The 16,488-nt window shown below is 39.7% G+C and overlaps 1 protein-coding gene across 1 annotated transcript in view; it reads right to left on the bottom strand.

Moving 5' to 3' along the window:
- The window catches only part of LOC129859985 (collagen alpha-1(XXI) chain-like), a 69,902-nt gene that overhangs the window by 14,353 nt on the left and 39,061 nt on the right, over nucleotides 1-16,488 (bottom strand). Inside the window, exons 11-20 of the mRNA XM_055930288.1 lie at nucleotides 10,456-10,509; nucleotides 10,308-10,361; nucleotides 10,066-10,119; nucleotides 9,139-9,192; nucleotides 8,466-8,519; nucleotides 8,325-8,378; nucleotides 7,000-7,053; nucleotides 1,615-1,659; nucleotides 907-960; nucleotides 661-714 (exon numbers count right to left, since the gene is read on the bottom strand). Coding sequence (XP_055786263.1) covers nucleotides 661-714; nucleotides 907-960; nucleotides 1,615-1,659; nucleotides 7,000-7,053; nucleotides 8,325-8,378; nucleotides 8,466-8,519; nucleotides 9,139-9,192; nucleotides 10,066-10,119; nucleotides 10,308-10,361; nucleotides 10,456-10,509 — 531 coding nt within the window. The remainder of the gene's footprint in view (nucleotides 1-660; nucleotides 715-906; nucleotides 961-1,614; nucleotides 1,660-6,999; nucleotides 7,054-8,324; nucleotides 8,379-8,465; nucleotides 8,520-9,138; nucleotides 9,193-10,065; nucleotides 10,120-10,307; nucleotides 10,362-10,455; nucleotides 10,510-16,488) is intronic.

The following is a 16,488-nucleotide window of genomic DNA, read 5'->3' as shown; positions in this document are numbered from 1 at the left end:
AAAATTCCAGGAACTTTCAATAAATTCCCTCGTTTTCTAGAAATCCTAGTTGGAATATTTCAATCCTAACCCAAGCAAAACCATATGCATCAACAATAACACTGAGGAACTGACTTCACACACCAATAGACAAGGGACTGATATTCACAGTGCAACTATAAAATCCTGCCTTGTAAGAACAGATGAGTTAATGCAGCCGGCAGCATTTGGGATTTCACAACACTGCTCAGCAGTATTTGGGATTTCATACCAATACTCAATATCATTCAGGGATTTACAGTTGCTCTGTGTGGTCATCACTGCCTCTAGTGGTGGTGTTGCAACACTGCATGTCTGGGGGCGTACATTCCCTGACACAGTACCAGTAAGATAGGTCAGAACACTCAAATTGCTCCACACATACTGTACCTTCATTGGTTCACAACGTTTCAATGCTAATAGTGTAATAAAGGTATGTGTTGGAGCAATTGAGTGTGCAGGTCTTTACTATTGCTATTTACTATTGAGATTTTCTCAGCCTAGCACCCCATGAAAGTACATTTGACTATTTCTGCAAATATTATTCACATGGACATTGGGCAAAATACAATTGACATCATCCCTGAAAGGGTCTGTTCACAGGATGTTACATTTCTTGAACAGAAGAGAAATTACTTTTACCTTAGTTCCAGGTTGCCCTGACAATCCAGGTTCACCAGGAAAGCCATTATCACCCTAAAGAAGAAAAACAATAAAACATAAATTTAAATATTCCCCGAATGTCTACACATTTGTTGTCATTGAGTAAGTGTGAAAATAACTTAGCATTATGTCAATACATATTTAAGCCACATATACTACTGTAAGTGTGATCCTGAATACATTTGGACAAATTGAAACTGGATCTATTGACTGCAGCCAACTTACAGATTTTCCAGTTGAACCTTTGGCACCTTTCAGTCCTGACCAACCAGCTTCACCCTGTAATTATAATGATAGAATTAATAACATATGCAGTAACTTTTTTATATTGTAATTTTGTGCAACGGTTTGCCAATTCTGAAAAAAATTATACATAAGAACAACTTTCTTTATTGATTACATGTGTTTTTTTTCTATCTGTCACATGACAGCTTTATTAAAGATTATTTATGTATTTCAATATCAAAACTCAAACCATAGTTTATAAAGGTCTGATCTTATGTGAAAAAAATTATTGAGTCCCTAGAATACTTTTGATCAAGTTCTTCTTTGTGGGCTTGGCTGAAGTATTTTCAAATTTCAATAATCCCAAAATAATTTGTGCATTTTCCAAAAGCCATCAAAAACACTTAATTATCTTCTTATTTATTTTAGTCTATACTTTATAACGGTGCATGTAAACTGTGGTTGAACACAGCATAACGTTCATTCATAGTTTTAGACATAGACCAAGGGAATGTACAATAAAAAAGTACAATAACACAATAGCCTTTCTTGCAAGCACAAAATGTTTGCTAATGTAAAACCTCCTGGAAATGAGATTGTGACTTTGAATCAATGTTTTTATTTAAAACACCATAATATCAATTTAATGGACAGTATGGGCACGTCCTGATATAAGAGCAGACCTTTATGATAATAACAGGAGCTCACCTTAGTTCCACTCTGGCCCACGTTTCCAGGCACACCAGGCAAACCCTGGAAACAAAGACAGAGCAAATTAGGGTTAAGTGCCTTGCTGATTTTTCACCTTGGGTATTTGAACCAGCAACCTTTCGGTTATGGGCTCTAACCGCTAGGCTACCTGCCGCCCTTACTCTATATGACAGCACACAATGTCACTTTTTACTTACCATGATCATGGTAGTAGCCTATACATTACAATTGTATACAATGCATTTGCATTCAATACAGTATATAGATGAAAGGGAGACAGTTAAGAGTTTCCTCCCCCTCTAATGTAGCTAACATACATGGTTCACAGATGTATGGTTTTGTTTTCTTTCTTCTGAGAGTCTGGATTAATCACATATAAAATGTCTTTCCCCTGAGCTTCGCTTGCTTTATCAGCCAGCAGGTTTAATGGCTTCCACAGGATGTTGTTAAAACAAATGCAAATACAGCCCTAATGCAGAGAACAGTGGTACTATATACTGTATCAATGGGTATCACAATGAATGGACAGGAAGACAGCGTCTTAAAAGCCTAAAACCTCATTGTATTTATAATGCATCAGAGAGATTATTGTACCAATCTATATAACATACAGTATGTGTGTGTTAAACCTTTGTTTATCTCTTGATAAAATGTTGAATGATTTTACATGAATAACTGGTTGACTCCTTAAAAAGATAAACCTAATAGTACAAATAGGTTTGTTGTCCAAGAAATACACTACGTTGAGAGGAATCATAAAGTTTGTATAGAGAAAATACACGTGTTTATGTGCACCTATAAGTGTTCTCTGCACACAATAGTTTTCACTTGGATATAATCAGTCATTTCAACATGGAAAATGTATCTTGGACACTTTCAGAGTCTCATTACGACATAACGTCTCATACCTCAAAGCTAATAAAAAAGCCACTGTATATACAGTAGATGGTTTTAAATTAATAGTGACACAGTCCCAAAAATACTTTAGACAAGTTACTACTAATTGATATCAATAATAGGTGTTTCAAATACTTGAGGATAAGTTCCATGAAGTGGCATGGATGCATTCCATTTCCATGCAAGCTTACCCATTTTATCTGACCACTCAGTGTCACAAATCTGGAGTTTATAATAAGCAGCATGTGTGTAGTGAACAAATATGCCATGTTTATGGAAATACTAAACAAGGCCTGCTACATTTAGTGATACCAAATATCCCTGATAATTCACTGTGGTCTAACCCTGTGCAAGATGAGGCCAAAGACAAAATATTGTGTACAGGCAAGGTCAGTTGATACGTCATCTTTAAGTAGTCCCAGAGACGACTATGTCTCCTTTTACCAGTATGATCTACTTATGTTCATAGCTGCATGCATATTATCTGTTGAAAACATGTCCTCCCTTTCAAAGATTTTAAACAGACATCTCTTTCACACTTCAAACAAAGAATAATTTCAAAGGCTATACGAATATGGGTGACGTAACAGGTTCTTACGTAGTTGGTGTTTTGGCAGAAAATGAAGAATAACCAACAATGTCACATCCCAAGCAGGGATTGAGAAGCATTTTACATTTACATTTATTAATAAACATTGAGTGATGCTCTAGAATTTCCCAGAAATCTCTTACATTTTAGTAATTTAGCAGATGCTCTTATCCAGAGCAACTTACAGTATTGAGTACATACATTTTCATACTGGTCCCCCTTGGGAATTTACCCCATAACCCTGGCGTTGCAAGCACAATGCCCCACCAACTGAGCTACATGGGACTACATAGTTGTCTGTTCCCCTTTAAGTGGTTATGTCATTCATCCCTGATCTTCCTTGCCAATAGCATCTATTTCTCCATCAGTCTCAACACTGGTAGGCTCCTTGTTTTTTTTGTTGCCAATTTCTAAATAACTACCATCTTTAAAAAATCATGCTTTCCTAGATGTTTCTCTGTGTGAAGGTGCCTGGACCGGGCCTTGGAAAATGTTTTTTGTTTTTTTACCACGTCCTATTCAGGTATGGTATGCTCCTCTGTTCTTCCTAAAATGCTTCCCTTTCTTGCCTTTGATGTTCATGTGGTAGACTAACTATATAAACAATGTTACTTGGCCATATCACGACATGCAACACTGTACCACAACTTTCTTATTACTCAGATGTTTTTCATATAGCTAGCATGCCAAAGTGGTCAAAATCCACACATTTCACGACCTCAGTGGTAATCCCCCTAAGACTTTCATTATCAAACACACAACCATCAAAACATTATGTTAGCCAAATTATGCATATTCCGTTATACCTCACAGCATAATCTGATCTACCGGTCTTGTACTCTAAAAGCCATCCCATTGGGCACACAGTGGTTGAATCAACATTGTTTCCACATCATTTCCATGATATTACGTTGAATCAACGTGCAAAAGATGCTGAATTGACGTCTGTTCCCAGTGGGATAGATCTATGTTTGGCAGTTGAGCGTGGCAATATTTGATGTTAATGGACTAATTGGAAAAGTGCCTAACGTTTGTGAATGTACAGTTGAGTTAATAAACAGTTTATAATTGTTGAGCATATCCAACAAAACTACCTTGAAATGGCTCTTTAGTAATTTTTCATGATAAACGGGGGCAGATGTTTGGCAAATGACAGAGACTATATCTTGAGGGGATTGTAAAAGAACATGGAGACATGTTGCAAAATAACTCTTCAAGAATCCTCAGATGCTGCAAACATATTAAAAGCTGTTCCCTAGACCATGCTATTGATCAAATCACGAGAAATTACATCACTTATTAAAGATCAGGACAATTAGCCACATCAGTTAAGACACAATAAAAATCCATTGATGTGTCATATAAGACAGGGAATCAGATGAGCCAAAAGCTAATGTATGTGTAAAACAGCAAAGATGTTATTGGAATAGGCTAAGTAGTACATCATGGTCAACTATGGTATGTGACACGTATTCTTGGATCACTGATGGAGTATGGGGGAGATAAGTGTTATTCTATGAACAGGTTGTGACTGTGACACTTAAATTACTCATGGCTCATTGAAGGTGATAAAGACATATTGGCACAAAGCATTTCAAATAGTATTTTCCTACAATGGAATTATATTTATTTGCCTATCTATGAAAGTGTCCAAGAACAGCCTTTGTTACCTTCTCTTTACTTTGTTACATTGTGTTCTACTCATGTGAAATTTGACTGCAAAGAACTCCAGCTAGCACAGTGGATCTGGGCCGATTCCGGCTGTGAGTCGGGGCACTGGCTGAGAGTCAGACTTGACCCGACTTCATTTGGCCCGAGTCTGGGCCGCCTTCGGCAGTATTACTCATGGCTAGAATGCGGGATTGAGCTCGGGCTGATTCCGGTGTGAGTTATCTGGCCCAAATGTATTACTTGGGGCTCGGGTCGATTGGGGCTACTCTCTGACAGATGATTACACGGGCTGCTTTATATAATTAACATTTCATTATTTATTTTTCCATGTTTTCTCATTGTTTCTGTGATCCAAAAATGTAATTAACATTTCAATTAAATTCTTTAAGAGTCTTTTCTGTTTAAGTAGTATTTTAGTATTTTGATACTTTGTACAAGGCAATTGATCAGCATTCAAAACTTTGTGGATGGGGCCTCCCGAGTGGCACAGCGGTCTAAGACACTGCATCGCAGTGCAAACTGCGTTGCTACAGATGCTGGTTCGATTCCCGTCTGGGTCGCAGCCGGCCACGACCGGGAGACCTATGAGCAACGCACGATTGGCCCAGTGTCGTCCGGGTTAGGGGAGGGTTTGGCCGGCCGGGATGTCCTTGTCCCATCGCGCTGTAGCTACTCCTGTGGCGATCCGGGCACATGCACGCTGACACGGTCGCCAGATGTACAGTGTTTCCTCCGACACGTTGGTGCGGCTGGCTTCCGGGTTAAGCGTGCATTGTGTCAAGAAGCAGTGCGGCTTGGCAGGGTTGTGTTTCGGAGGACGCACGGCTCTTGACCTTCGCCTCCCGAGACTGTACGGGAGTTGCAGCGATGGAACAAGACTGCAACTGCCAATTGGATATGACGAAAGGGGGTACATTTTCTTTCATTTTGTATACATTTATTTACATTTACATCTGGACGCTTCTGGGGGGATTCTGGTAAGATGCCGGCAAAGTCGGCTGAAATCTGGTAGACGGAAACGGCCCGATGTACTTGGACCGATTCTGTGCAGTGATTCATTTTGATTCCGGGCCGAGTCTGACACCCAATTCCGGGCTGATTCAATCAGTTCCGAGCCCCCGGTAGAGGGCCACTTCCTCATTGCTAGCTGGAAAATCAACATCCTTTCAATTCCAAACACTAAATATGCCCCGAAGGACCTTTAACACCGCATGAGCTACAGTATCCTGCTTGGTCAGCAAAATGCTCACGTGCAGGTTTTGCTATACTGCATCCATTTGGATGTAAGTAGTTTTGGAGGGCCAATAGGAGGTGCTCATCCATCTCATCTAAAAACCCTCCAATGGCTCAATGTGGCATCTTTCAGATACAACACTCATGATCTTCGCTGGTTATTGAAAATACCATGACACTTGTTAACCCTGGTGTCCTGGCTACAATTCCTTTGGTCACCCAATACAGTATTTCCATAGCCACCTAATCTTCCACAGCATCCAACTGGATCACTCAACCCATTCCTCCTTCCATGCCATTAATGCCATTGTCATCAACACATCTGGAAAAATAATAACTAAATAAATACATTGAAAATAAATAGAAAAAAATATACAATCACTTCTTAAAGACACTAGCTTGAGGGGATTGCAGGCAGCTACAACTATTGTGCGGTTTAGTCCATAAAGACGCTCATTAGATGTTCTGGCAAACCACATGGCTTACAGCCCTGTGGAGCAACTGACTCATTCTCAAACGTTTTAGTTCCATCACGCTTGTGTGGCCAAATCGGCAAACTGCACATTAATGGGGATGCCCTTGCATAAAACTTAATTTTTCAGATTAAAAAAATGTCTGTCCCCATATGACTATAACATTTTTCCAATTAGCTGTGTTCCCAGCATCACATAAAGTTACGTATTTCCATAATAGGGTAAATATCCTGGGATGAACTACAGGGGAACCACTCCAAATGTACTAGCTGTCAGAAAAACTCTCATGTTCCATGGTGTCTGCTTTGATTCAAATAGCCCCAGATGACCAAGACTGTTTTGGATATCTCCTGCTAAAGTCAAGGAACTTGTTTTATTTGAGGGGGTGGGGGGGCAATTCTGGAATTTTTCCTATTATAGAAACCCAAGCACAGAAAAAATAGACCATTTAGAGTGCATTGGAATGTAACGTCTAAATAAGCAATGGTTAAAGAAAACATATAAGTGTTCATGACTTACAAGATGGCCCTCCCTTCCGTCTAGACCAGGTATGCCAGCTGCTCCAACTTCTCCCTATTGATTAAAAGAATATCAAAATATCATAAACACAGACATCATGCCTAATATTTCAGTGTACCCATTACAGGTACAGCTCAAAAGAGGTAGCAGCACTCAATCATGTATTTAGTCATTGGATACTGTCTCAACCATCTTTGATACATAACGTTAGCAGTATAGGTGTTAGATGAGGTATCAGTGTGTTTGTACAGGATTCGTTCTCCATTTATCCATGATGTCAAGCCATGATTTGCAATAAACTGGCAATCAGATTTGCCTATCTAAAGACATTAGGAACATACAATGAAGAACTACTTTTGTTAAGGTGCTATATGTGAGGAAAAAAAGAAGAATATAAATCCAGAATTTATAACGCAGACACAACATCCTAAATGGTGATGAACTGCTGTTAAGATAATGAAAACCATGTGTCAGAGAAACCTGGAAACATCAATGACGGCTGAGCTGAGAAGGAACAAGAAGAAACACTGGTGCTAACCCATTTATAGATCACAATGTGTGCTAACCCATTTACAGATCACACTGGTGCTAACCCATTTACAGATCACACTGGTGCTAACCCATTTATAAATCACAATGGTGCTAACCCATTTACAGATCACACTGGTGTTAACCCATTTACAGATCACACTGGTGCTAACCCATTTATAAATCACAATGTGTGCTAACCCATTTACAGATCACACTGGTGTTAACCCATTTACAGATCACACTGGTGCTAACCCATTTACAGATCACACTGGTGCTAACCCATTTACAGATCACACTGGTGCTAACCCATTTATAAATCACAATGGTGCTAACCCATTTACAGATCACACTGGTGTTAACCCATTTACAGATCACACTTGTGCTAACAGCAATAATATATTTCCACTGTTGGGGAACTCCCAGACAATAACAGCAAATCCTTTGGGGGTTCAGTTCAGATCGACTATGCCAAGTCAACCTGATGGTCCATGTTTTCATACGTCAATTCCATTCCTCTGCAAGTTAACTTTTCTTTGATTAAATAAAACATCTCAGGCTTATCCCCACCCCCCAAAAAAACAAAAAATATCAAAACAACCTTGCACTTTTTCTACTAGCACTGACTGCTGATAAATTCTTTATTGAGTAAAAATGTACTTACTACGACTGTGATAATTGGTTGTCTCACCTAGCTATCTTAAGATGAATGTACTAACTGTAAGTCTCTCTGGATAACAGCATTTGCTAAATTACTAAAATGTAAATGTAAAATGATCAGTGACATAAAAACAAACCTTTTGACCGATTTGTCCTGGAAGTCCATTCTTTCCATCTCTTCCAGGTAAACCCTGAGTTGAAGAATGGGAGAAGGAGAGATGTTTTCAAACTTAAAGGCACATCAGCTCCTGGTTTGACACCAGAGTACCTATACGTACTGGTTCTCCTGGATGTCCTGCTGGCCCAGGGTGTCCCCTGCCTCCTTTGTCTCCCTGAAATCAGCAAATCATCAAGATTACCAATATTGAAAGGACCAATGAGGCCAATGTACTGTATACATTTGTCAATATATTTGTCAACTTGAAAGCCCAAGCAAGTTGCCAGTTAACTACTACCTAACCTATACCTTAAGCACAGATCACTGCACATGTACATAGCCCATCTGTAAATAGCCCATCCAACTAGCTCATCCCCATACTGTTATTTTTTGTTGTTGCTCCATTGCACCCCAGTATCTCTACTTGCACATTCAACTGATGCACATCTATCACTCCAGTGTTTAATTGCTAAATTGTAATTATTTCACCACTATGGCCTATTTATTGCCTTACCTCCCTTATCTTACCTCATTTGCGCACATTGTATATATACTTTTTATATTGTGTTTTTGACTGTATGTTTGTTTATTTCATGTGTAACTCTGTGTTGTTGTTTGTGTCGCACTGCTTTGCTTTATCTTGGCCAGGTCGCAGTTGTAAATTAAAACTTGTTCTCAACTGGTCTACCTGGTTAAATAAAGGTGAAATAAAAAAAATAAAAAAATATATACTGTTAATTTAGCCACTATTGTATATAACCATGTGATAAATGACAGTGTTGTGATATTCTTACCACTTGGCCATCTTTGCCGGAAAGTCCTGGTCCCCCTAAAAGACCTAAAGAGCCCTGGGAAAGAAATGAAATATACTGAAAGTTTGATAACAAGTTATTAAAATGCAATGCTCCTTACCTACCTTTCTCTGATAACATTTGATCAAGTGCCTCCGGAAACTGAGGCAGTGAAAGCATTTGAAACTTTACCTATAACAGCTGCATTAGCAAAATGACAAGTGACTATGTGCTGATAATAAAACAGACACTGCCTCATAAAAAGAGCTGGTCTCTTGGATTCAAATGGAAAAATGGGTTGTATTGTCACATACATTTACTGTGCATTGCTATGTTCGTAATATCATTGGTAAACTCTTACTGTACATATAATAGTCATCAGGTACTAATAGTTATAGATACTATTGTAGGCCTACGACATACTGCATGTGGTTCAGATTCAAAGATCCTGTGGTGTACCTGGGAATGTCTGGGGAAAACATCTTGCTGTTTTCCTTATAAACTACAATGTTTCATCCATGTGCTGTTCTCTCTTATTTACTTTGGTCTGATCTCATAAAATACACATTGTCATATTTGATGTGGGATTCAGTTCAGCAGCTGTTTATTTCAATTGAAGACAGTTCTATTATGATACTTCAGAGACTGCATTTATCTCTCTACTATGCGTGGAAATACTTGGGAACAGATTTCCCAAATTAAGATCACTTAGAGCTGATCTGTTTATTTTTTATTTTTATGTCCAACAATGAAAATGCAATATATATATATATATATATATATATATACTGTATATATTTATATATGTTTTGCTCAGAAAACATGGGGCGTCAAATAAAACCACCCTCGGGCCGCCAGTTGGGAAACCCTGTTCTACAGAGATTCATACATTTGATAACCTCATTCAGTGAAGCCACTTTTATGGCGTACCTTTTCACCTGCTTGGCCCGATGGCCCAGGTAATCCCGGAACCCCTGTTTCACCCTGAAAAGACAAGAATTTATACATAAAATGTGTGTTTGATAAAAGGGATTGTAGATTATTAGAAGTAGCTTTTGATCAGTACTCTGGAATCCAATCATTAGTGATAATGCTTAAAGTGGGTCTTCAGTGTCATAAAATAGATCATGCCAATAAAACTTAATACTAATGCCCTTTTTTGACCTTCCTACCGAATCACCAGGCCGTCCTTGTTCTCCCTTGTTACCATCAACCCCGCGTCGCCCCTGAAATAGTGAACAGAAAGAGCAGCTCCATTGATTTACCATCAAATACCCTAGTCTGATCAAAACATAATTTGTTTTAGAGTGCAGCTGATACCTCTGTCCCAGTTGGACCCTGTGGCCCAGGAAATCCTCGGTTGCCATGGATGCCCTTTAATTTAAAAAGCGGAGAGATGAGAAGTCATGAGATATTCACCCTTTATTAATGTTGTTCATGGATAAAACACATGTATCAGCTGTGTGTTAAATTAAATTCCAACTTTTTAAAACATGCATACATACACCCTTCATAAGCTCTTTTTAAGGCTTATATACATAGATGCTTCAAAAGTCATTCATAAGGAATGCTATATGAAGGGTAACAAAGGGGTTTTGATACATTTGAGAAAGCATCAGATATAAAGACATTTTATATCACTCTTCATGTCGTATTTTTTTTATTTCACCTTTTTTAAACAGGTAAGCCAGTTTAGAATAAGTTCTCATTTACAACTGCGACCTGGCCAGTCGTTGTCTCTGATTGGGAATCAGATATAAGTTTTCAGTTTCCTTTTGGGTTTTGTGGGATCTTGTCTTGCACGACTAGCTTTACGTTCGGTTTGTGTTCATTGTTTTTTCCCGGTGTTACGTTTTCAAATAAAGAGAGAATGTACGCCTACCACGCTGCACCTTGGTCCAGTCATTTATCATCCGACGACGAGCGCAACAAGTGACCCGTGTTCCATTATTAAAGTGACCAGTGTTCCATGTCTATATACATAGGGCAGAAGCCTCTAAGGTGTAGGGTTGAGTAACCTGGTGATAGCCGGCTAGTGATGGCTATTTAACAGTCTGATGGCCTTGAAATAGAAGCTGTTTTTAGTCTCTTGGTCCCAGCTTACACAAAGTTTACACAAAGTCCAGTGTAGTTCCTTGAGAGCCGTTGTGGTATTTGCTTGTGAGGTATTCTAGGTCGAATGAACAAACGGACTGATCCTGTACGTTACCACAAGCACACCATGAGTAGTTAATAATGAAACATACACCTCTGCTTTTATTCTGCCCGGAGAGTTCTTTATTCCTGTCTGCGCAATGTACTGAGAACCCAGCTGGCTGTATGGACGGGGACAGTATATCCGGAAAGGGCCATGATTCCGTGAAACAGAGTATGTTACAGTCCCTGATGTCTCTCTGGAAGGAGATCCTCACCCTGAGCTCATCTACTTTATTGTCCAGGGACTGAACATTAGCGAATAATATACTCGGAAGAGGTGGAGGAAGGTGCACGACTCCTGAGTCAGACTAAAAGTCAACTCAGAATACCTCTTCTCTGCTGGCGGCGTCTTGGAGCAACCTCTGGGATAAGTTCAGTAGAGTTGGGTGGTACGAACAAAGGCTCCAATTCAGGAAAGTTGTATTTCTGGTCAAAATGCTGGTGAGTTACTGCCACTCTGATATCCAAAAGTTATTTCCGGCTGTATGTAATAACCCAAAAAACTGTCTGGGCTTACAATTCTGTATGGATCTTTACCCTTAGTACCATGGGAAACTAGGCTACTGTACAGGGTACAGTGCCAATTCTGTAATGTATTTTACACTTTCACACCCATACTTGGTTACACTGCAAGTGGGCACCATTTGCTTATTTAATGTACAGTAAGTGTGCCGACAAATTCATTGGGGAAAATGTTGGGGTTGTCCGAATTAGATAATTATTCTCTACATAATTGCTCAATTCTATTTAATGACTCAAAACACTAAACGATGTTTACTGAACTCAAAGATTCTTAGTTGCTAAGGACGTTAACATATGCAATAAAACAGCCCCCATGTTTTGGAATAACTTAAAATGTAACATCTTCCCTAACTTCAGTGGTAGGATGACATGTATGGGTTTCATTGTTACATAGTGTAGAATTTGAAATAAACTGATATCTTTCCTCTGATTACAAGTGATGACTTCACAAAACACTTGTGAAAGACACTCTCTCATCACTTTATTGCACTTTTGTAGGAAGATTTGCTTCAACAATGCACTGCCAGTATTCAAAGGCCACAGTATGTTCACAAAGAACATATTGTACTGTAAACTGGTCTACACTTCTCATGACCTCAGGCATCAGTAGAGATCAGTATTGAGTGCAAGTTGAACACCCCACACAGACCAATTTACAGTATTTCAAAGCCTCTAATGGAAAAAGCAATGAAAATATATTACTTCAAAATGTCATCCGAACAGCGAGTTGATACATAGTTCATTGACAGAAAACAATGAACAAATTGAAGTCATGAAAATTACTGAAACAATAGGTCTTTTATCCATGATATAGTTTAGGCAGAAAAGGACACAAGTTGCCCTTGAATAATGATGATATTCTAAAATTGAATATATATATGCCACTTGGGCAAACAATACTGAAAAATTTCAGGGCGGTTTCCCGGACACAGATCAAGCCTAGTCCTAACCTAAAAATGACTTTCAATGGAGATTCTCCACTGAGCTTGCTTTATAGTCCAGGACTAGGCTAAATCTGTGTCTGGGTAACCGCCCCCACAAGTTCAGTGTGATAGTAATAGAGCTGGTACAAGCAATATCAGAAAAAGTGCCAGTCATGATCTTTGTTGCTGAATTTCAAAGTTATTATGTGAGTATTCATGCAGAGACTGTTACCTTTCATCCTCAACAGTTTCAATGAAATCTGACTGCTAACGCACAAACACCTTCTGAACCAAGTTACAGTGACGGTCCCCTGCAAGGTACGATATACTGTACTCTTTCATGGAAACAATGACCATGCATCCCCCTAAAACATTTGCTTCATTCATACAAATGTAATATTCCCCTCAAGGTCTTCATCATGTTTCCATCATAGCTAGCAATCTCAACACACTCTGAGGGGTCTATTCAATGAATTCCGGTAAGACAATTCCGCTCCAACACAAAGAAACCATGCACCAACATAGAGTGAAGATATGTAGGCACTTTATCATTAACCCTAGACACTGTACTGTATGTCAGAGCGACATTCACCTTCACAAATGAAATGACACATTCTTCTCTTTTTCTTTCTGTTTGATATTAGAGAGCATCTCAGGGAGGACTTGCTTCAATTACTATCTTCATGGTCTGTTTCATAATCATTATATTCTGACTATAGGCCACTTAACATATAATCAGGTGAAGATCCAATATGTTTTAATATCTTCAGTGGCAACCAGATCACTATATCAAAGTCCACTCTCAGTCTCTGCAGATGTACTGTTAAAAAACTGTGGCAGCAATGATTTCTTACATTTGACTACAATCTAGTCTAGGTACTGTAGATTTGGACGTATTATTTAAAACACAAAGCTTTCCTGCAAATAATGATATATGAATGGTCTCCATCTGGCCCTCCTCATATGCCCAGTTATCACACCAGTAGGAGTAACAAAGTTTCTCCTGCCTCCCAGTAGGAAGCAACAGCCTTTAGAGTTAGCCAAGTGCTCTTGCCAAGTACTGTACCTTACTGAAGAAATAAGGCCCAAGGGGGTGTGGTACAGTTGAAGTCGGAAGTTTACATACACTTACGTTGGAGTCATTAAAACTCATTTATCAACCACTCCACAAATGTCTTGTTAACAAACAATAGTTTTGGCAAGTCAGTTAGGACATCTACTTTGTGCATGGCAAGTCATTTTTCCAACAATTGTTTACAGACAAATTATTTCACTGTATCTCAATTCCAGTGGTTCAGAAGTTTACATACACTAAGTTGACTGTGCCTTTAAACAGTTTGGAAAATTCCAGAAAATTATGTCATGGCTTTAGAAGCTTCTGATAGGCTAATTGACATAATTTGAGTCAATTGGAGGTGTACCTGTGGATGTATTTCAAGGCCTACCTTCAAACTCAGTGCCTCTTTGCTTGACATCATGGGAAAATCAAAAGAAATCAACAAGACCTCCACAAGTCTGGTTCATCCTTGGGAGAAATTTCCAAACGCCTGAAGTACCACGTTCATCTGTACAAACAATAGTACGCAAGTATAAACACCATGGGACCACGCAGCCGTCATATCGCTCAGGAAGGAGATGCGTTCTGTCTCCTAGAGATGAACGTACTTTGGTGCGAAAGTGCAAATCAATCCCAGAACAACAGCAAAGGACCTTGTGAAGATGCTGGAAGAAACAGGAACAAAAGTATCTATTTCCACAGTAAAACGAGTCCTATATCGACATAACCTGAAAGGCCGCTCAGCAAGGAAGAAGCCACTGCTCCAAAACCGCCATAGAAAAGCCAGACTACGGTTTGCAACTGCACATGGGGACAAAGATCGTACTTTTTGGAGAGATGTCCTCTGGTCTGATGAAACAAAAGTAGTTGGCCATAATGACCATCGTTATGTTTGGAGGTAAAAGGGGGACGCTTGCAAGCAGAAGAACACCATCCCAACCTTGAAGCACAGGGTGGCAGCATCATGTTGTGGGGGTGTTTTGCTGCAGGAGGGACTGGTGCAATTCACAAAATAGATGGCATCATGAGGGAGCTTGGTCACAATTGGGTCTTTCAAATGGACAATGACCCCAAGCATACTTCCAAAGTTGAGGCAAAATGGCTTAAGGATAACAGTCAAGGTATTGGAGTGGCCATTACAAAGCCCTGACGTCAATCCCATAGAACATTTGTGGGCAGAACTGAAAAAGCGTGTGCGAGCAAGGAAGCCTACAATCCTGACTCAGTTACACCAGCTTTGTCAGGAGAAATGGGCCAAAATTCACCCAACTTGTTGTTCGAAGCTTATGGAAGGCTTCCCGATACATTTGACCCAATTTAAAGGCAACGCTACCAAATACTAATTGAGTGTATGTAAACTTCTGATCCACTGGGAATGTGATGAAAGAAATAAAAGCTGAAATAAATTATTCTCTCTACTATTATTCTGGCATTCCACATTCTTTAAATAAAGTGGTGATCCTAACTGACCTAAAACAGGGAATGTTTACTAGGATTAAATGTCAGGAATTGTGAAAAACTGAGTTTAAATGTATTTGGCTAAGGTGTATGTAAACTTCCAACTTCAACTGTATATAAAATTGAGCACACAGCCATGCAATCTCCATAAACAAACATTGGCAGTAGAATGGTCTTACTGAAGACCTCAGTGACTTTCAACGTGGTAACGTCATAGGATTCCACCTTTCCAACAAGTCAGTTTGTAAAATTTCTGCCCTGCAAGAGCCGCCCGGTCAACTGTAAGAGCTGTTATTGTTTGGTGAAAATGTCTAGGAGCAACAACGGCTCAGTCGTGAAGTGGTAGGCCACACAAGCTCACAAAACGGGATCACCTATCTGTCCTCAGTTGCAACACTTACTGCCAAGTTCCAAACTGCCTCTGCAAGCAACGTCAGTGCAAGAACTGTTTGTCGGGAGCTTCAATGAATTGGTTTCCATGGCTGAGCAGCCACACACAAGCCTAAGATCACTATGCGCAATGCCAAGCATCGGCTGGAGTAGTGTAAAGCTCGGCGCCATTGGACTCTGGAGCAGTGGAAACATGTTCTTTGGAGTGATGAATCACGCTTCCGACAGACTAATCTGGGTTTGGAGGATGCCATTAGAACGCTACCTGCCCCAATGCATAGTGCCAACCATAAGGTTTGGTGGAGGAGGAATAATGGTCTGGAGCTGTTTTTCATCGTTCGGGCTAGGCCCCTTAGTTCCAGTGAAGGAAATCTTAACTCTACAGCATCACAATGACATTCTAGACGATTCTGTGCTTCCAACTTTGTGGCAACAGTTTGGGGAAGGCCCTTTCCTGCTTCAGCATGACAAGATCGAGATCGTGGTGGAATAACTTGACTGGCCTGTACAGAGCCCTGACCTCAACCCCATCTTACACATTTGGGATGAATTGGAACGCCAACTGCGAGCCAGGCCTAGTCGCCCAACATCAGTGTCCAACCTTACTAATGCTTTTGTGGCTGAATGGAAGCAAGTTCCCGTTCCAACATCTAATGGAAACCCTTCCCAGAAGAGTGGAGGCTGTTATAGCAAAAAAGAGGGTAACAACTCCATATTAATGCACATGATTTTGGAATGAGATGTTCGATGAGCAGGTGTCCACATACTTTTGGTCACCTATAAAATGGCGTCGAGAACATGGCTGAC

The sequence above is a fragment of the Salvelinus fontinalis genome, chromosome 1 (assembly GCF_029448725.1).
Source record: "Salvelinus fontinalis isolate EN_2023a chromosome 1, ASM2944872v1, whole genome shotgun sequence".
NCBI classification, from domain to species: Eukaryota; Metazoa; Chordata; class Actinopteri; order Salmoniformes; family Salmonidae; genus Salvelinus; species Salvelinus fontinalis.
Note: the sequence above shows the minus strand (reverse complement) of the source record. Positions and strands in the feature narration are given on the sequence as shown.